Genomic DNA, 21733 nt, shown 5'->3' on the forward strand with positions numbered 1-21733 from the left:
GGGCACCATCCTGAGAGACAATGCAAGTGCCACAGGCCAGCTGAGGAGAGAGCATGGAGTCAGTCGTTCAAGGTCACATTCGATCAGGTCTCGGAGTACGAGTAGAATCCTGCAGGCACAGAGCAGGGGGAGGACACACATGCCAGAGAGAACACAGGTACAGCGGCACCAAGCCAGTCATCCCTGAATACATGAGGACAGCCCCCATGGTCTGCCCCAGCCTCACCTTCAGCAGAGGTGCCTGTGTCCATCCATCCTCTGTCCCCGAAGCAGATGGCCCAGCTCATGCTCAACCTTGCGGCCTCCAGGATGGGGTGGGTATCTGACCAGTGGGGCTCCTGTCACTGCTCCAGCTGGGGCTGCTGCACATTTCGTCTTCTTTTTTTAAACATTTTATTTATTTATTTATTTTTTGCTATGCTGTCTTTGTTGCTGCATGTGGGTTTTCTCTAGTTGGAGCTAGCAAGGGCTACTCTTTAGTTGCAGTGCACAGGCTTCTCACTGCAGTGGCTTCTCTTGTTTTGGAGCAGTCTCTAATGTGCACGGGCTTCAGTGGTTGTGGCCCTGTAGCATATGGGATCTTCCCAGACCAGGGATCAAACCCAGTTCCCCTGCACTGGCAGGCAGATTCTTAACCACTGGACACCCAGGAAAGTCCTACGCATTTAGTCTTGCCACAGTTTTGAACCAGGACTGTTCTAGATTGTTCTATTCACAAATCATGGCAACCCACTCCAGTGTTCTTACCTGGGAAATCCCATGGACAGAGGAGCCTGGTAGGCTACAGTTCATGGGGTCGCCAGAGTCGGATACAACTTAGCAACTAAACCATCACCATTCCCAAATCAGGCCAGGGGATATGATTCTACGGAAAAGTTGTCCCTGGCCCATGGAATATCATGAGAGAGTGTTCGGGAAAGGCATTTCAGCAAAGCCAGATGCATTTGTTTAAACAACAGAATCCTATGTGCACAGTAGATTGAACTCCTTCTTGTGTACAATAGGGAATTGTATCCTTACCTGAGCTTCTGGACCCCTTTACCAACTGTATTCACGCAGACCTTGAAAGGTGCCATGGTGAACCATTCAAGGGAGAATATGTTTTATTAAAGCCCTTCATGTCTCAGGCAGTAGGTGAGATGTGAGAGAGAAAGGGATTGACTCTTCCCTCTGAACACCATCTAACACTCCACCTGAGATGAACCCAGTGCCCACTCATCAGGCGGGGAGTGGGGTCGCCCATGGTCAGTATAACTTGAAGAACAAGTGGGCCAAGATGGGATCTGTTTATCCAGAGCTGCACAGTGAGCCCATCGCCTCCAAAATGTCGTTGAATGGTTTGGAACAAGGAAAAGTGCCTGCAGTTTTTAATATGCCTTAGGATAAACCAACCCTGGTGGACTTAAAAAATATTCACAACCTGAAAGTTGGGAGTTATATTTTATTTGATGGGAATGGGCTTCCCTGGTGGTTCAATGATAAAGAATCCTGGCAATGCAGGAGACCAGGGTTGGATCCCTGGGTTGAGAAGATCCCCTAACGTAGGAAATGGCAACGCACTCCAGTATTCTTGCCTGGAAAATTTCATGGACAGGGGAGCCTCACAGGCTACAGTCCATGGGGTCGCAAAGAGTCAGACATGACTGAGCACGCACAGGATTTAGGACTTCAAGCCTGTGAGGTAGCATCTCAAGTAACCGTTAGAGAACTGCTCAGAGGAGGCGAGGGGAGAAGCCAGGTCATATAGAAGTTTTGCAACAAAGGGCAGGTAGTCTGAACATCAAAAGATTATTGTTAAAGACCAGATAACCAGATTAAGGAATTTAGCACTTTTCCATGTATGGGAAGATACAAGAGTCTGGGCTCACTGAAATCATTCCTTTGATGTACACCTCACCTATCTGGGGCCAGTATCCTATGTTTTCACACCCTAAGTTTCCTCAAGGTTCCCAGTAGGGAGTGGCTGCAGACTGATGACTGCTAGATGGCAGGTATTCTTTTCTTCCTCAGTCCCCTCAGGGCTCACCAGCTCACAACTGTGGTAGCTGCAATTGCTGATGACTGTGACATCCTTGTTTACTGTTATGGCAGGAAATATTCCATTTCTCGCCCCCTCGGGTTAATCTTTAAAATGTTTTAGGCAAAATCTTTAAAATGTTATGGCAGGAAATATTCCATTTCTCGCCCCCTCGGGTTAATCTTTAAAATGTTTTAGGCAAAATCTTTAAAATGTTATGGCAGGAAATATTCCATTTCTCGCCCCCTCGGGTTAATCTTTAAAATGTTTTAGGCAAAATGTTTAGGCAAAATCTTTAAAATGTTTTGTTTAAGTTTTGTTTTTCCACCAGGTATTTTTTGTAAATTATGGAGAGAAGCAAGGTTGCTCTTGTTCACAAATTAATTTGACAATTCCCACAAAGAGACCTATCCCCTTGTCTAAGCTGTACCCAAAGGCCTTTCCTCTCAAACTAGTGGTGCTGAGAAACACTGCTAAAGAGACGGGCAGAAAGAGCCATGGCTCTTGGCCCCCATGGAAGGACCCTCATGGAATGCCATGTGTTGCTTCAGCTGAGTTACCCAGAAGGCAGTGAGGCTGGTGGAGGTCAAGTTTTGCTGGGTGAGGCTCTTCTACCGGCAGGACAGGGTTCCTTTAAAGAGCAGTCTGTGAGCCAGGGCATTTGCAGTGGCAGAGACTGCATATTCATTCTCCTGCACATCTAGGAGATGGCTTCTCTCAGCCACAGACCTGCCTCCAGCAGTGATCATGAAGGACTGAGGTTTGTAAGACTTTAAGCACCCTGGCAGGTGTGCCTGGGGAGAACCACCCTCACTGCCCGATACCCCACCGTCTGGCAGAGAGCTTCTATTTCTGTTTCACCCACCCAGCTCTCAGGTGCCAAACCAGCTTCTTATCTGACAGCCAGCATGAGGCAGAGGGGGACAGTGAGCACTGTCAGCCTGCCCTGGATGGAGTGCTGGGGTCCTCTGGGCTGCAGTGGTTCTTGGGTCTCCCAAAGTCATGGGCTGGCTTTTAAAGGAAGTGTCCTCTGCGTCGGATCTTTCAGCTGAGAGCGGACAGAGCAGCGGGCAGTTCCAAGGGCGGCCCTCGGAAGTTTGGTCGCAGTGGCAAAGCCAGCACCACGGACAGCAGAGCGGTGAGCCGCACTCCCACCAGCAGCCCGGTCAGACTGAAGTGTTCCAGGTAAATCAGCGAGCACCGCCTTCTCGTAGGTACCCGCGCCTTCTCTCTGCTTCCTTTCCCCCTCGGTCTCTGCCTCCCTGCTGTAGCACCGACTGCTGATAGATTGTGAGTTCTGGCCCCTCCCAGGAAGGTCGTAGCCCCGACTCAAGGGGCTCCAGGAGCTCCAGGAGGAGAAAGAGGCGAGGCTCCCTTCTCAGCCCCACGCACGTATTGCTGATTGAAGCTGCCTGGGCGCCTTGCAACTCCTCCGTTGTCTGATCCAGCTATCCTCAACCTTTTTGGCACCAAGAACCAGTTTTGTGGAAGATGGTTTTTCCACAGATAGTGAGAGGGGATGGTTTCGGGATGATTTAAGTGCATTACATTTATTGTGCATTTTATTTCTATTGTTATTACGTCAGCTCCACCTCAGATCATCAGGCTTTACATCCCAGACATTGGGGACCCCTGGTTTGAGCCATACCCTAAGTGTGCAACAGATATTGCTGGCATACCACAGTGCAGGACTCGACCCCCTTGGGTGTCAGAGCCCCACTTTCAGCCAGGAAAGTTCTCACTGGGAAGAGGCTCCAAATGGGGGTGTGAGCCTCCTGGTGTCCCATCCACCCCACCAGGTCTTCATGTGGGAGAAACACCCGATAACTAGAGCCCCAAGTGCCTTCTGTCACATTCCAGAGCCTGCCCCCAAGGCAAGGCTGGAGCAGGGACACCCGGGACCCACAGGACTATAAAGCCCTCATGGGAGAGCTCTCCATTTACCCCACCGTCACCCACACTGGGTCTTCCCTAGTGGCTCAGTGGGAAAGAACTTGCCTGCCAATGCAAGAGACATGAGTTTGATCCCTGGGTCGGGAAAATCTCTTGGAGGAGGAAATGGCAACCCACTCCAGTGTTCTTGCCTGGGAAATGCTGTGGACAGAGGAGCCTGGCGGGCCACAGTCCATGGGGTCACAAAGAGTCGACCATGACTTAGTGACTAAATAGCAGCAACACCTCAGGCTCCTTTCCCCCCAGTTCAAGCAGCACCTTCACAGGCAAAGTTCTAGAACCCAGGTCCCCAAAGAGACAGAATCCTTTTATACTTGCGGAGAGGTGCCTCACCCAGGCCCTCACCTGACCACTCCTGACCCGTGATGACTATCCCCCTTCCTCCACCCGTCATGCTGAGCCCTGGCCCACCCTTGTGCCTCACAGTCACCATGTAAGGCAGATTTCCCTAACCTGGCTCTTCATGGTCACGATGCTAAAAGGAATTTTTGGTCAAATACATTTGTGAGACATGATTAAACAGTTATTCAGTTTCTTTTTTAAAAAATTATAATTGCTTTACAATGTTGTGTTAATTTCTGCTGTACAACAAAGTGAATCACCATATGTTTACATGTATCTCCTTCCCCTTGAGCCTCCCTCCCACCCTGCCATCCCACCCCTCTGGGTCATCACAGAGCACTGAGCTGAGCTTCCTGTGCTATCTGGCAGCTTCCCACTAGCTCTCTGTTTTACACATGGTGGTATATATCGGTCAATGCCACTGTCTCAGTTTGTCCCACCTTCTCCTTCCCCTGCTCTGTCCACATGTCTCTTCTCTACATCTGCGTCTCTATTCCTGCCCTGCAGATAGGTTCGTCTGTGTGACTACAAGACTTAACAGAGCCTTTATATACTATTGATGACTGAGGGTTTTCAGGTGAGCAAAGTACACCTCGTTTCCCAAACCCATTTGTCCACAGCATTCTTTTCTCCCGGAGTGTCTCATGGGCCGAGAATTGGACACAGCACGCTTTGGGGAAATTGCCATAAAGGATTGAAATATAGCTCTGCCCATTTTCTGGATGGGTAGTCTGAGTCCCAGAGAACTTGAAGGACTTGTGAAAGGTGAAGTCTAACCCCACAGGGATTTGGCCTTGTCCTCGATGTACACGGTGAAGACAGACCACTCAGTTCTCCTTACACGTAGCCCTCCTGCCCTTCCCTGCATTGCAGTGCTCTTGTATCTTGATTGTTGGTTGTGTGTATAACTTGCTTGGTACCAAACTGGTACCAGTGGGCCTCTTGTTCACCCTGTGTCCTGACTAGGCTTTAAATAGACAGAGCTTCCTGCTGCAATGACATCTCCCAGGACAGCAAAGCTACCCAGGGTCTAAGACATTGGAGGAACCCAGCAGAGCATCTGTCAGATGGTGGGGGCAGTAGGGAGGGTATGTGTTCCCAGGCTGCCCTGTTGGAGAGATGCCGTGAGGGTGGCGGGCAGGCTGGGCTCCTGGGACATGCCACTGCCCGGGAGAATGAGGGATGAGCCGACTCCCCTGCGCTCTTTTCCTCTCTCCCACAGGACATGCTGCCCATGCCCGGAGATCCAACCCAGGGGACCGGCAACTATAATATCGAAGATTTTGCCGACCTGGGCATGTTCCCGCCGTTTTCGGAGTAGCTGCGGGCAAAGCCAGGCTTCACAGAGCAGTGTTCCCCCTGCTGTGACGTCGACGCCGTCGTGAACGGGACCCCCTTGGCCTGCTTGTCCTGTGGCAGGACCCCCCACCCCGGCAGAAGACACCTCGTTTCCCCCCACCCACGCCGTGTTCCCCCTGCCACCGTCTCATTGCTCAGCTTCTAACCCTCAGCAGTGGCTGCTCTGCCACCAAACAGGAGCCTGGTAGACATCAGGGGTGGGTTTATTTATTGTATTTTACTTGTGTGTGCTTGGGAGGCCGACCCATTGGGTTCCTAAAATCTGGTTGTGAATAATCTCCTGTCGGACAATTCATGTCTATGAAAAGTTCACTTACAGCCCAGAGAGCCCAAGCGGCATGCCCAGGCCTGCCCTGGAAGCTGGGACCTGGTTCCTCCTGGCTTTTAACTTCCGTCCGCGTGGGGCTCAGGGCGGAGTGGGGAGAGAGGACACAGCCTGTGTTCTCAGAGCTGGGGGTGAGCAGCCGGGGACCCGCAGGGGGACGCCGGCTCCCCCGTCTCCCGGCCCAGCCGCGTCCGTCTGGGTTGCCATGAGACGTGTCCTTTGTGCCGCATGATGTGAATCCCTGTCCTGATGGGTATGTTGTGCCCGTGTCTGTCGTGTGTGGCAAGAGCGAGTGTCTAGACCCCAGGGTGTGTGGCGGAGGTGGAGCCCCAGCCAAGCTGAGGAGGACACGTGACCAGAGGGAGCCAGGCCTGGGGCCTGGGTGCCAGGCCAACAGGCTGAACTGAGCAGGCGGGCGCTTGACAGCAGCCCCGGGAGTCCTGGCCCAGAGCTGCTCGCTCTGCTAGGTCAGTTCTTCGGTCCAGGCGGGGACAGCGACATCTTGAGAGGGGCAGAAGATGGGTCTTTGAGGGAGAGGACTTGGGCTCCAGTTCTGGTTTTGCCACACACCCCCCACCCCAGGGCCTTGAACCCTCAGGTTGTCTCAAGACAGAGTGAGAGCTGACTTCTAGAAGCTTGCCTGGCTACCTTCTGAGCCCCTGGCCCCTGGCTTGCTGTTTCTCTCCGATCTGAGATGATTCCCCATTTTTACTTACCACCACTCCATCCCGTGCCCTTTACAGTAAGGAAAGAAACTCCTGTGTCCTTTTCCCCATGGTCCCCCTCCTGTCCTGCCTCCCCATCCCATCAGCTCACTGACACCCATAGGGAGACACACTACCTACCTGTGGCCACCTCTCGGCAGGCAGAGGAGCCCATGCCCCCTGCAGGCGCCTGTCTCGAAACAATCCTTGTACCCGTGTTCCCAGGGTTCTGAGGGGCCTGGCGGAGTGGAGTTGCTTCTAGGCTGCCTGAACTGGGAGTGAGCCCCACCTGCAGCAAGGAGCCACTCGGAGAGTGTTTGCTCTCACCCTCTGCATCTCAACCCGAGCACTGGCCGGCATCCAGAGCAGATGGGTGTCCATTCTGGCCTGGGAAGCTCCAGCTTGAAGTCCAGCATTGTTCACGAGCTTACCCTCGGCTGGTAGCCAGCTTTGTGTGATCCCAGGTCATGGGCTCTAAATTAAAACTGACCTGACAGTTTCTAGAGTGGCTTTTAATCCTCGTGTATATAGTGGCGATTGGATTTGGGGTTTAGATGCACAGGATATCGTTTTTAACCTTTAGAAGCCTTTTGGCTCCTGGGGAAATGGCAGGTGGCTTGAACGTCCCCCGACCCTGACAGAACCAAGACCCAGAAGGGGCCTCCCCTTGGTGTGCCCCACCCCTGGGGTCACCTCTGCCCCCCCTGCAGCCTTGAACTTGTCCCAGACAGTAGACTTAATTATTTCCCAAAAAGAGGCACCAAAATAGCTTTTGGATCAAAGAATGGGTTCTCAGTGAAATGAAAACAGACTTCTTGTGACTTTGAGTCTATAAGTCTGAAAGTTTGAGGGGGGAGGTATGTTTGTCTCTTCTGGTTTTGGAGGGAATTTGGGGGTTTTCTGACGTACACACACTGATCAGCATGCTGACTGGGAGCCTGCCACCCACCTGGACTGTACTGGGTGCTGAGGGGATGCAGAAGGACAGAGGAGAACAATCTTGCCCCCGGGACCTTTTATCTACTTACACAACGTCTAGGATGAGAACCTCTCAGTTCTTAGTCCTAGTAGGCAAGGATTTGTGGGCAAATGAAAGCCAGACGTAACGGGAGAGCATCATAACTAAACAGCCCCAACCTGACTTCTCTGGTGGTCCAGTGGTTAAGACTCTGAGCTTCCACTTCTGGGGCCTGGGTTTGATCCCTGGTCAGGGAACTAAGATCCTACACACAGCACAGTGTGGCCAAAAAAACTAAATAAATAAGCCCACCTCCCCTTCCAGCTTTGTCCCAGGAGCCCTGGAGGGGCATCTGACTGCAGTGTGACTGGCAGTTTGAGTTTCCTGTTTTCTTTATTCCCCATTCCACGATTTGATTGTGTTAGAAGCCATCATGTGGCCTCTCAGAAAACAGGAGCACCCAGAGGACCACACGTCTGAGGGATTCTTCCCCACCCCCCACACCCCCCCACCACACACACACACACACACACACACACAAGGAATTTTGAGACAAATGAGCATTAAAGTCCTAGAGAGCCTAGTAATGTCAGTTTGCAGAAGCCCCTCCCTCTGGTCCTGCCCATCCAGGAGGCCAGAATGCCCACGGACCCTGCGTCGGCGTGGCCTTCAGTTCAACTTCCTTTCCTACTGGAGATGGATGAAAAGCTGGATTGGGAAGGGGAACAACACTAGGACTTTGGCTCTGGGACTCTTCCTCACTCACACCTCATCTTGCATCTCCCAGGCCTTCCAGTGGCTTCCTTCGGCTGAGCAAGCAGAAGGCTCTCCCCCAAATAGAGCCATGTGGTGGCTGCCTGAACCATTGGTGAGCACACAGACACAGCCACGCTGAGGCTTGGCCAAGGCAGGGCTAGTGACTGTGATGGTGGCTACAGGGGTTCTACTGGCTTCATCTTTAGTTTTGGTTTCAGGGAGCAACAGAGCCATCACAGACACCCACATTCTTCTCTGCATCCCCCAGTTGGTCAAATTCACCCTTTTGTTGTTTCGTGAATACCTGTTGCAGTGAGAATACTGTTAGTTGGTGGGACTGACATTAAAGAGCATGACTGTCCTGAGTCCATAAGAGACTCTGTCCCCCAGACTAGCCACCCTTGACACTGTCAGTGCCGTGACCAGGCTCAGTCTAGAGATGAGTCAGGCCCCAGGGAAATGACCATGTTCCCTCCCCTCTACGTCAGCACCTGGACTAGCAGATGAGCCCTGAATCTCTACCCTGCCCCTGACGCACCTGCTCCCTAACATTTATGACATAAGCAGGACCATGCTGGTCACTTCACAGCTGTAGCCTGTCATGAGTCAGGGTGGAAATGCTCCTTCTTTTACTGGGAAGTACGGGTTTGATCATTAAGTCGCTGTGTCCTGACTTGCCAGGGACAACCCAACTTGTCCATCCAGCCCTCTCTCCTGGCCAGATCCTCATCTTGGGTACAAAGGGATCTGACTATCCTCCTTTTCCTCACTGCCTAGGGGCAGAGCAGCTTGAGAGGCATCATGCTGGAATACCCGCACCTCTTCATGCATAGGTAGGTGTGCCTGGGTCTTGGGGCCAGAGACCGTGAGCGGTAACCATGAAAGTGGAAAAAGGCAGGTTTTATGGGAACAAGGCAGTCTGCTTCCGGTTAACAATCTCATTTTCCTCCAAAAACAAGAGAGTTCCCAGATGAGCTTCAGAGGACAGTTTCAGCACTTAATCGTTTCTCTTTTAACCTTTCTTCTTATCAATGTGAACCGTGCTGTGGATAAATCATCATTTGTATTGCTCGAATGTTCTCTATGACTAACAGTTATTAAGTCAGTTGTGTATATGTGTAACTAATGGAACTGCCTTTTAAAATTTCATTACAATAAAAATGACTTTGCTCTGAACACTGAATAGCCCAGGCCAGCTTTGTCACTGAACAATTAATTCATAGAACCTGCTCTTGAAGTTGGGTAGATGTTCTCATGTTACTCTTCCGAAGGGCTGTGTATTCTTGTCCCAAGGAAAGGGTGTAGAAAGCATATATACTTAAGAGTGACTCTGTCAGGGGATCAGGCTACATAAAATTTTTAAAGAAACTAATAATTCTCAGCTTTGTGTGTTAGGCAAGGCTCTCTGGAAGACTGTTTGCAAATGCTATTTTTGTGACCATTATTAACCTCTGTGATGTGGATATTACTCCTGGTTTATAGATTCAGAAACTGGGACTCAGAGAAGTTAAGTGACTTATCTAAGAACACAAAGGTTGATCTTAGGTCTCATTACAAAACCTTGTATCTGTTGTACTCTTCAAACACTCTCTTTCTTAAATTCTCCCAGGGACTTCCCTGGAAGTCCAGTGGTGGTCCCATGTTTAAGACTTCTCCTTACAATCCTAGGGGTGCAGGTTCCATCCCTGGTTGGGGAACTAAGGTCCCACATGTCTTGTGGCCAAAAAATCAAAACATAAAATAGCAAGTATTGTAACAAATTCAATAAAAACTTTTTAAAATGGCCTACATTTTTCTTTTAAAAGAAGATGTGGGATTGGCATAAAGAAAACTAGATCAGTAGAACACCATAAAGAATCTGAAAGTATGCACGTGTTCAGAAAGGAGAATATTTGGTATGTGCGCCGCTGAAGCAAGCCAAAGCTGTTATTTACAAGAGTCAGCATTACAAATCATGGGACCAGACAGACTTCCAGTAAATGGTGCCAGGGAAAAGCACATGGGAAAAGAAGTAACTGTACCCTTATCTTACACAATGTACAAAAGATAAATTCCCCACAGATGAAAACATCTGAGTGTTGAAAAGCAATATATGTAAAATCTTTAGAAAAAAATCTGGGAAAATATATTGATGAAATCAGTTAGGGAAGGAGATTTTAAACCAGGCACAAAGACCACAAACCATACAGAAATTTTTAAAAAGTTTTGTTTGAGGTCACTCAAAAATAATCAGCTTAAAGAAATGGACAAGACAACCAAAAAACTGGTAGAAATATTTGCAATGTATGTACCTAACAAAGTGGTATTCGCATCATTCAGAGAGACTATTCTGAATATAAGGATTCATAAAAATGAATAAGAAAAATACAGCTCAATAGATAAGTAACCAGAGGCTTCCCTGGTGGTCTAGCTGTTAAGACGTTGCCTTCCAATGCAGGGGATGCAGTTTCAATCCTTGGTCCGGGAGCTCACTTCCCTAAGTACCAAAACATAAAACAGAAACAAGATTGTAACAAATTCAATAAAGACTTTAAAAATGGTCTGCATCAAAAAAAGAATTGTTTTTCATAGATAAATGATCAGAGTTTGAATTGCCAGTTCATAGAAACTCAGTGGCATTAGATGTGTGAGAAAAGACTGAACCTCACTAGTAATGAAGGGAAATGCAAAGTTTAAGCAAGATAAGGTCTATCTCTCAGACATACCAGGTCTGATAACTCAATTGTTATGACCATATGGGGAAACAGGACAGACACTCTGGGAAGGGTTACACAATATCCCAACATGTCAAAGATGTACGAACCCTATGACTCAGTGAGTCCAACTCCAAGTGTCTTTCCTAGGAAACCTCCCACATGTGTACAACAAGGCAGGTGAAAGGAGACCTACTGCACTGCTTGTTGTAGTGAAAAACTGGGAACCTGTCTAAGCATCCTTTAGTAATGAAATGAATAAACTGATTGATGTAGGCCCACAAAATTTGTGTGCCGCACTTAAAATGATTTTGTAGAAGTGTGCGCACCTTCTAAAAACATACTATTACATTTAAAAGATTGTACATATTTTATAACTCAAGGCGATTACGTATTGTGTTTCTGCATAAATAGACATGCAGCAAACATTTTTTAAAAAGCACCTCCTGGATGGGTAAGTACAACTGTGAACAGAGAGAGGAGGAGTGGACAGAGTGACTTGTGTGGTTGAATTCCTTAAAGCAGATTAAGGCACAGGAAAGAAAGAGGTGTTGATTGAAAATAAAGAGAAAGATATGGTATTTGTTTTTCTCTTTCTGTGTTCTCTTACTTCACTCTGTGTGACTGTCTCTAAGTCCATCCATGTCTCTACAAATGATCCAATTTTGTTCCTTTTAACGGCTAAGTGATACTCCGTTGTGTATATGTGCCACATCTTCTTTATCCATTCATCTGGAGAAAAAGTATCTGAAGCAGTTATGGCAAAATGTTAAACAGCTATTTCATCTTGGTGATGAGCATATGGTATACTTTTCTCAAATTTGCTGTATAGTAGAAAAAGTGTTAGTCACTCAGTCATGTCCAACTCTGCGTCCCCATAGACTGTAGCCTACCAGGCTCCTCTGTTCATTGGATTTCCCAGGCAAGAATACTGGAGTAGGTTGTCATTTCCTTCTCCATAGATCTTCCTGACCCAGGAGTGTTCCATTGCATTGATATAAAATTCTGTGTGCATTTATATTCATGAAAGATGAAACTCTAGTAACCTATCTCCACATGATAGAATCTCAAATGAATTTACCTTTTATGTAATTTTAAAATATATATATATTTATTTGCTTACTTGAGTGCACCCGATCTTAGTTGCAGCATCTAGTTCCCTGAAAAGGGAATTGAACCTGGGCCACCTGCATTGGGAGCTCAGAGTCTAAGCCACTGGACCACCAGGGAAGTCCCTATCCTTGTAATTTTTAATGTTATTTGTTTTACGAAGAATGTATGTTACTTATAAAGTCTTGAAAAATAATGAAAAGCAAATCACCTGTCAGAATAAGAAAATAATTCACTTAGCCACACTACCTTGAAATTGTTGGATCCCTGGTCGAAGAATTAAGATCCTGCATGCCATATAGCGAGGCCAAGTAAATAATTTGTTTGAACCTTGAAACTTTGAACTTAAAAAGGAAAAAAAGAAAGAGCCATAGCTGGACACAGCTATGCCAGATCAGGCAGTGCAGGAATTGCCAGGTAAGTTCAGAGGAGAAGAAATAGTGAAAAAAGCCCGAACAGTTGCCAGGACATGGCTTCACCTGCATCCTCCCTTTAATTCTTCCCCCAGCAATAGACAACTAGATAAAAGCACACTCTCATCATAGATAGAGCAATAGTAATTATTTTCCTGGTGTTACTAATGATGTACACTCATTATTTTTAAGATTGTAGCATATAGAAAAGCATGAAGAATGAACGATTGTATTCTGATTCACGCTATTGATGAGGGCCCCAGTGAACAGAGAAAGGCGATGGGGATGAAGCACAGGGGTGTGGAAGCGTGAGGCTGCTCAGGTTGGGAGGGGGAATAAAGCAGGAAGAGCATCGGCCAGGTTCTCATGGTGCTTTCTCCACTTCCTAGACCCACCTCCCAGCCTCCCCTCCCAACAGCTCCTTATCGTCCTCTGGGAGGAAAATAAGATCATCTCCCTGTTAACCATGTTGAAGCCCAACAGTTATGAAATTAGTTCTCCCACAAACCCTCTCAAGCGTGTTCTTTCCATAAACACTTGTGTGGCACCTGCCTCTTGTCACACACAGGGCTGGAGCTACACAGTGAAGACCCAACCCCACCCCTAGAATATGAGGTTCCTAACTTATGGTTCCCGGGGGGAAGGATGGGGGAAGGGATAGTTAGGGAGTTTGGGATGGACATGTAAACACTGCTGTATTTAAAATGGATAACCAACAAGGACCTACTGTACACACAGGGAACTCTGTGTTATGTGGCAGCCTGTATGGGAAGGGGTTTAGGGGAGAATGGATACATGTATATGTATGGCTGAGTCCCTTTGCTGCCCACCTGAAACTATCACAACATTGATAATCAGCTATACCCTAGGACAAAATTAAAAGTTTTAAAAAATGCATTAAAAATTTATTTAAAACCTTGATATGAAATATCTGAAATTATTGTCATATTTGTGATGGGATGTTGTTTAATTATTGCTCTAACTTTATCTTTGTCTCATCCAGTATTAAAGCATGCAGTAGGCACTTGATAGGGCTTCCCAGATGGCTCAGTGGCAAAGAATCCGCCTGCAAATGCGGGAGACATGGGTTCGATCCCTGGGTTGTGACAATCCCTTGGTGAAGGAAATGGCTACCCACTCCAGTATTCTTGCCTGGAAAATCCCATGGACAGAGCAGCCTGGTGTGCTATAGTCCATGGGGTCGCAAAGAGTCAGATGCCACTTAGCGACTAAACAACAACAGCAATGAGGCACTTAATGTGTTTGAATTAATAAGTGATATTATTTAGTTATGATTGAATGAGTAGCATTATTGAATGTCATTAATGAATGACAAATGTCATTTTAAAACCCTCTTACACTGTTGGTGGGAATGCAAACTAGTACAGCCACTATGGAGAACAGTGTGGAGATTTCTTAAAAAACTGGAAATAGAACTGCCATATGACCCAGCAATCCCACTCCTGGGCATACACACCAAGGAAACCAGATCTGAAAGAGACACGTGTACCCCAGTGTTCATCGCAGCACTGTTTATAATAGCCAGGACATGGAAGCAACCTAGATGCCCATCAGCAGACGAATGGATAAGGAAGCTGTGGTACATATACACCATGGAATATTACTCAGCCATTAAAAAGAATACATTTGAATGAGTTCTAATGAGATGGATGAAACTGGAGCCCATTATACAGAGTGGAGTAAGCCAGAAAGATGAAGACCAATACAGTATACTAACACATATATATGGAATTTAAAAAGATGGTAACAATAACCCTATATGCAAAACAGAAAAAGAGACACAGATGTACAGAACAGACTTTTAGACTCTGTGGGAGAAGGCGAGGGTGGGATGATCTGAGAGAACAGCGTTGAAACAAGTATACTATCAAGGGTGAAGCAAATCACCAGCCCAGGTTGGATGCACGAGACAAGTGCTCAGGGCTGGTACACTGGGATGACCCAGAGGGATGGGATGGGGAGGGAGGTGCCGGGGGGATCGGGATGGGGAAAACATGTAAATCCATGACTGATTCATGTCAATGTATGGCAAAAACCACTACAATAGTGTAAAGTAATTAGCCTCCAACTAATAAAAACCAATGGAAAAAAATTTTAAAATAAAAATAAAATGCCCATTTTGATTGCTAATATGAAGTAAAAAATTTTATTGTGGTTATGTTAATAAAAAGAAATCTTTATGAAGAAAAAAGTAAAATGGATAACCGACAAGGTCCTACTGTACAGCCCAGGGAACTCTGCTCAGTGTTATGTGGCAGCCTGGATGGGAAAGGAGTTTGGGCAAGGACAGATACATGTATCTGTGTGGCTGAGTCCCTTTGCTGTGCATCTGAAACTGTCACAGCATTGTCAATCGGTTATACTCCAATATAAAACAAAAAGGAAGGAAAGAATCTGACATTCCAGAATGTGCTAAGGGTTTAGGCGGAGAGCACCCACCCTGCAGATGGACAAAGGGAGGTGGGTTGGGGGAAGAACTCAGAAGGCTGTGATTCACATGACTTCGTCAACAGGTCCCAACAGATGGGGCCCATCAGAAGCAGAGCCTCCCCACTGGGCACCCGGCTTGTTGGCTCAGCTTTTGCAGAAAGCGCTTAATGGGTTCCCGTCTCCAAGCCCAAGACCCTTATAAATCATGAAATAGGTACGCCGCCCCTCAGCAGGACACCGGATTAAAATGCCTGGAATGCAGCCGGCCTCTGGTTCTACAGCCCAGCTCCTAATTCTTCCCACACATTTCACTTAAGACTGAAATAAAAATGCCAAAAACAAAGAAACGTGACCTGGCGCTGACGGGGAAGAGAAAAAACATTTCATCACAGCGGTTTATCAGTGTGTGAGCCCTGCTCTTCCACCAGGGTCCTTGACAGTAAAAGCCATGCTGGCTCATGTTTCTCATGGAGTCTCCACATCCCTAGAGGGCTACCATGTTTTCATCATGGCCACATTGGGGCGTAAGCTGGACCCACAGAACTGAGCTCCATCATGATGGCATCACACATGGGTTATTGGAAACCTTGGTGATCCTTCAGATTCCCGACTAGTCTTCTGAGATCTGCCTTTGGAAGCCACGGAAAGTCACCTTGTCACATCAACTCAGTGAGCAGCCAGGATCCCGAATGCTCATAAGATGCTAGAAACCTTGGAGTTATATTATCTTAGGTTCATTTCCCACTGGCAGAATACAGTGTTAATGCGCTTCCAAGTCACCACGTAAGGGGGGTGGGGAGGAGACTTTTGTCTGAAGCATGGGTGCTCACACACTTCCTGTGTGGCCTCTTCCAGGGGCCAGCTCCTAGGAAGGTGGGACAGAAGAGAGAAATGATCCAGGGTGTGGTCCTGAGGAGGCTTTCAGTGGGGGCTTCTTCAGGCTTTCTGTTCATCAGTCTCTGTGCAATACTTGGGACAGTACATGGAACTCAGCGAATGATCTTTAAATGTTAAGGAATTCTTTTGCTGGACAGCTGAAACTAACACAACATTGTAAATCAACTCAACTCCAATATAAAATAAAAATTAAAATTTTTTGGAAAAACTGTAAGAAATTCATTTTGCTCTAAGTCACAAGCATTGGACAGAGGAGGCAGAGGCAGGTTCCTCAATTGTCCAGCTCCACAGTGAGTTCATCACGACTGCTGGCAGCTTGAGAGTTTTCTGGATCCTGCGTCTGAGCCAGGGACGGGTGTGCACACTTGTATTGTCATTCCTGTCTGCCTCAGGGAGATGGAACGTATTGAGGGCAGTGGAGAGCTGAGATGAGATGCAGTTAGCATTGGGTCATGATGAAAACTGGCTGAGCTCAAGTGAGAGGGATGGGCTGGGAGTGGGGGCAAAGGGGAAGAGGACCAAGGTCAGGAGGATTGGGGAAGAAAGAGCCTCAACTGTGGAATCTGAGCTTTGCCCTTGACTTTGAGTGGTTCTCCTACAATTTTGTGGGTGTGTGGTCGAGAAGGAAGTGTGAGGAGGTGCAAAGAATAGTAAGTAAGGGGTGACACTTAGCCTAATCCGAACCAGGATCAAGAAGGATTTCTAAAAAACAACATATAGGAAACATTTGAGAACCCAAGGGTGAAGGCACTTCTTGTTGCCTGAGAAGACAGCTTCATGATGCTGGAGCCAGGTGATAGAGAAATGGCATATTCCAAACAGATAGCCTGAAGATAAAAAAGAAATGACAGAGGGACTTCTCTGGTGGTCCAGTGGTTAAGAATCCACCCACCAACGCAGGGGGTATAGCTTTGATCCCTTGTCTGGGACCTAAGATCCCACATGCCTTGTGGCTGAAAAGCCAAAACATTTAAAATAACAGAAGCAATATTGTAATATGTTCAATAAAGACTTTGAAAATGGTCCCCATCAAAAAAAAAAAAGTGGAAGAAATGGGAGAGAGGCAGAAAGTCAAGCTGTGTGGCAAGGGCCAAGATGGGAATGTTGGTTCTGAGTGCCCAGGGTCTGCCAATCCTGGAGACGGCCCAACATCCAAAGGAACTGAACTCCAGCATGACTTTAGACCTTCTGAGCAGAACACAGAGGTCCCTGGGACTCTGTTAGTCTGCTGGGGAGAAAAAAGTGGCTGCCCACGGACCTCCATCCATGTTCACACATACCAGCTCTCTGCTTTCACTTTCAGGCACCAGAGTCTGGGTCTCCTTATCAAAAGGCTGTCTTCAGCCTGCTGGATTCTACTTTGCAGAAGCATACAGAGCCCAAGTGCCTAAGATTTTTACATCCGCCAAGACCAGCCCTTTACCAATGATCAGTGACAGTCCAATAACAAATACTACACTGCAGCAAAGAATAGGAACAGTCACACTTCATTTTTCTATCAGAAAACAAGAAATTCAAAAATATTTTTAAAACTATGCCTGCAAAGAATTTCACCTTTCCTTTTCAATAAAAATAAATCTTAAATTTTAGAAATATTTGATAGTGTAGATGTGGAAAGGACCTTGTCCACCAAGAAACCTGTTTTTCAGAACTTCCCTTTTGGTCCAGTGGTTAAGAATCTGCCTGCCAATGCAGGGGACACTGGTTTGATCCCTGGTCTGGGAACTAAGATCCACATGCTGTGGCCCAGGTGCCACAACTACTGAAGCCCACACACCCTGGAGCCTGTGCTCTGCAACAAGAAGCCACCGCAATGAGGAGCCGGCACACCGCAACCAGAGAGGAGCCCCTGCTCACAGCACACAGCAACAAAGACCCGACCCAGTGCAGTCAAAAATAAATAAATAAATAAATTAAAAAACAAGAATGGGGAAGAAAGTGGTCATCTTACAAAGGGGGGGGGGGGGCAAAAAAAAAATCTGTTTTTTCCAGGACTAGGGAAATCTACTTTATCCTGGTTGACTTGAGACTTTTCCTATTTTAGCAGTGAAAGTCCTATGTCCCAGAAATGAAGAAAACCAGGACATCTGGTCACCTACCCAAGACCTCAACATTTCCTGACAAAGATAGAACCCCTGAAAAGGAAGGAAGATGTTGACGGGGTTTTATGGAACCACAGAAGTTTAATGCTAGAGGGAATTTTGGTAATAGATGAGGAAAAGGGGGTTCCGAAGTTTAGTCTGTTTATTCTGTTTCCCAGAAGCTTGGGCAACAGAGGAAACTTATCTCAGCCTGATTATTCTAGATGAGTGAAGCCAAGAATCATACCCACAAACAGCCCGTGAGAAGCTGGGGACTAGGTGGCACAGTGGTAAAGAACCCGCCTGCCAATGCATGAGACACAAGAGATGGGGGTTCGATCCCTGGGTGGGGAAGATCCCCTGGAGGAGGGCACGGCAGCCCACTCCAGTATTCTTGCCTGGAGAATCCCATGGACAGAGGCGTCTGGCAGGCTACAGTCCATGGGGTCATGAAGAGTTGGACACAACTGAAGCAAAACATTCTTCTTCTCTCCATCACTTTCAACACAGCAGGTATATAGAGAATGATCCTTCCACTTTGACCTGAAAAAGGCTGACCAGGTCATATGTGCACATTCTACCCGAGTCCATCTCATAAAAGGAATAGCAACTGAACACAAATCTGGCTTGGCAGTTTGGCTCACGGACAAAAACCCTGAGTTTTTTTGTATTTTTTTTTTTTTTTATTTTATAACTTTTTTTTTTTAGGTTCTCATCAGTTTTCTATTTTACAATAGTGTATATATACACAGTATCAACAGTGTATATATGTCAACCCCAATCTCCCAATTCATTGCACCTAACCCTGAGTTTTTGAGGTTGAATTTCTGAGAAGGGGCTTCCCTGGTGCCTCAGGTGGTAAAGAATCTGCCTGCAATGTAGGAGGCCTGGGTTCCATCCCTGGGTTGGGAAGATCCCCTGGAGAAGACAATGGCAACCCACTCCAGTATTCTTGCCTGGGGAATCCTATGGACAGAGGAGCCTGGCGGGCTATAGTCTATGGGGTTGCAAAGAGTTGGACACAACTAAGAAACAGATCAGGTAGGCAGGACGATCAACCCATGACCCAAGGCAAGGGGCGAGGGAGAGTTCCACTTGCCTGGTCTTCCACCAGAACATGCAGGAATGCAGACTCTCTGTCTCAGACGTTATGGCTCAAACAGAATATCCAGAAGTGCCTGAAGCAACACGGAAGGTCCCTTCTACCTACACAGCAGCCAAGGAAAGCATGTCAGGTCCTGAAGAAGCACTTGGACAGGCAGAGACAACAGCTGCCTGAGCTGGAACGACGAGTTGATCGGATGCAGAAACAGCAGGCCTGGGAGTGATGTCAAGCAGCTGGGCATCCTCAGTGCCAGATGGTGGTCATCATGGACTCCCACTGCCAGATAGCACTGACCAAGCAGGAGGGTTCCGCCTCTTCCCTGAGACCCTCCTTTCAAGCATGTCCATCTGCCACCATCACCACGCCACAGTTGCACAGATCTAGAAGACATATGCTGAAGCTGAAGCTCCAATACTTTGGCCACCTGATCAGAAGAGCCAACTCATTGTAAAAGACCCTGATGCTGGGAAACACTGAAGGCAGAAGGAGAAGTGGGTGATCGAGGATGAGATGGTTGGATGGCATCACCGACTCAATGGGCATGAATTTGAGCAACTCTAGGAGATGGTGAAGGACAGGGAAGCCTGGCATGCTGCAGTCCATGAAGTCGGAAAAGAGTCAGATATGACTAAGCAATTGAACAACAACAACAAAGAAGACGTGGTGCTTATGGAAGCCTCGGACAGCTGACCCCAATCCCCAGGGCACAGACTCCTCACCCCAGGAGGAGGGAGGGAGTGCAAGATCTCCAGCAGAGAGGTGGTTCTCAGGATGCTGAGAACCAACTTCACTCTCTCTAGGAACAGAGTGGACTCATTGAGAAATGAAAGATGGAAGGGGAGACCATTTCTGGAGAGGCAGCTCCTAGCTCTAATTTTTTTTTTTTTTGTAATTTATAAAATAATTTGTTATCTATTATTTTTAAAATTTACTACTTATTTATTATTTTTCTTCTGGTTGCCCGGGATCTTTGTTACCGTGTCCAGTCTTTAGTTGTGGCACGCAGGCTTCTATTATTGCAGAGCACAGGCTTAGTTGCCTCATGGTACGTGGGATCTTACCTCCCTGACCAGAGTTGGAACCTGCATCCCCTGCACGGGAAGGCGGATTCTCAACTACTGGACCACCAGGGAAGTCCCCCCAGCTCTGTAATTTGTTGGGACAAAAGGAAGGCAGAAATTATGGCGAGGTTAAAGAAACAGGGCAGGGGAGACCCCTGACAGGATAGGAGCAAATGGCACAAATCCCTAAAACCAGAACTGTCTCTTCTTGCCCAGCAATCTGCATCAAAGAAGGCAGTGTGGCAGAAAAAAAATGTAACACAGAGAGAAAGACCAGCTGTTCTAAAAAATGTGAATCTACATGTTTTGATTTTCTTTAAAAATAGCATCTCTTTATTTATTTGTTTTGGCCATTCCACGGAGTATTCAGGATCTTAGTCCCCCAACCAGAAATCGAACCTGGGACCCCTGCAATGGGGGCACAGAGTCTTAACCATCAGATCACCAGAGAAGTCCCTGAATCTACGTGGTTTGAGACTAACAAATAGGTTCACTGACAAAGGTTAGGGATTTTTGTTCTTTTTTTCCTTGGTTTGTTTTGCATTAGAAGCGTTGCATTCTTATCTTTCTGAAACCTTTTTTCTTAGGAGGCCAAGATTATGCTCCAGAAATACCCTAGAATGGATAGATACCTAGGATGCAGTACAGGAATATTCATCTTTGTATCTCTACCTTCCAACACAATGTCTGGAAAAGTGATCAAGCATGTTTTTAGATGGATTGAATATCAGAAAATGCATCCAAGGGCCATGATAAATTTGCCCACTGGGGTACCATACTCTCCATCTGTATTCACCTCCTTGGCCTGGAAATAATGGTGATGTACTCACAAAAACACAGAGACTACAGGGGGTTGACCTAAACTTGCAATTACAACTTTGACTTTTAGAGGGGGTTATCATTCACGCAAAAGGGTGGAACAAATCCCAGAGAAATTTCCAGTGGACCCTGGAGACTCCTAGATGGTTATGGATCAGTGGCTAATGTTGAGTAGGAAGAAGTTCAAAGGAGGGGCTGGATGTCGGCATGTTTATCTACTGGACAGTGTCTCATCTCCAGTACCTTTACTGCCTGCTGCCTGACCCAGCCTCTCTGAGTCTGATGAAATGCTCACTCCTGGGATCTTCCAGGAGGGACCCCACACAGGAACGCCTGGGATAGGCAGGGGCTGGACCTGGAAGTGTTGTTCAGAGACTCAGTCTGTGTGTGGATCTGTAAATCACAGACTGTTGCTCTATTTATTTACATTATGTATATTTTTTGCTTCCATATGGGCCTTTCTGATTTGTGTTGGGATCTGAAGACCGCAAGAAGAGAGGAGCACAGTTTGGGGAATAACAGTCAGATGGTGAGTCTGATTGAGCTTAGAAAGAGGGGAATCCACTCAGATTTCAGAGATAATGTCCTTTGTCCTTTATCTGGGCTTTCCTGGTAGCTCAGACAGTAAAGAATCCGCTGCACTGCAGGAGGCCTGGCTTTGATCCCTGGGCAGGGAATATCCCCTGGAG

At 47.1% G+C, this 21733-nt stretch overlaps 1 protein-coding gene across 3 annotated transcripts in view; it reads left to right on the forward strand.

Moving 5' to 3' along the window:
- ARNT2 (aryl hydrocarbon receptor nuclear translocator 2) overlaps positions 1-9590 on the forward strand; it is a 181371-nt gene extending 171781 nt beyond the window's left edge. For 2 of the 3 annotated variants that reach the window (XM_061158847.1, XM_061158848.1), the window contains exons 18-19: positions 3066-3202; positions 5535-9590. In XM_061158847.1, the coding sequence (XP_061014830.1) occupies positions 3066-3202; positions 5535-5633 (236 nt within the window). In that variant the 3' untranslated portion in view covers positions 5634-9590. Of the gene's footprint in view, positions 1-3065; positions 3228-5534 lie in introns of all 3 variants that reach the window. The other variant, XM_061158849.1, reaches the window with a different exon arrangement.
- Positions 9591-21733: the final 12143 nt, after the last annotated feature.

The sequence above is a fragment of the Dama dama genome, chromosome 13 (assembly GCF_033118175.1).
Source record: "Dama dama isolate Ldn47 chromosome 13, ASM3311817v1, whole genome shotgun sequence".
Taxonomy (NCBI): Eukaryota; Metazoa; Chordata; class Mammalia; order Artiodactyla; family Cervidae; genus Dama; species Dama dama.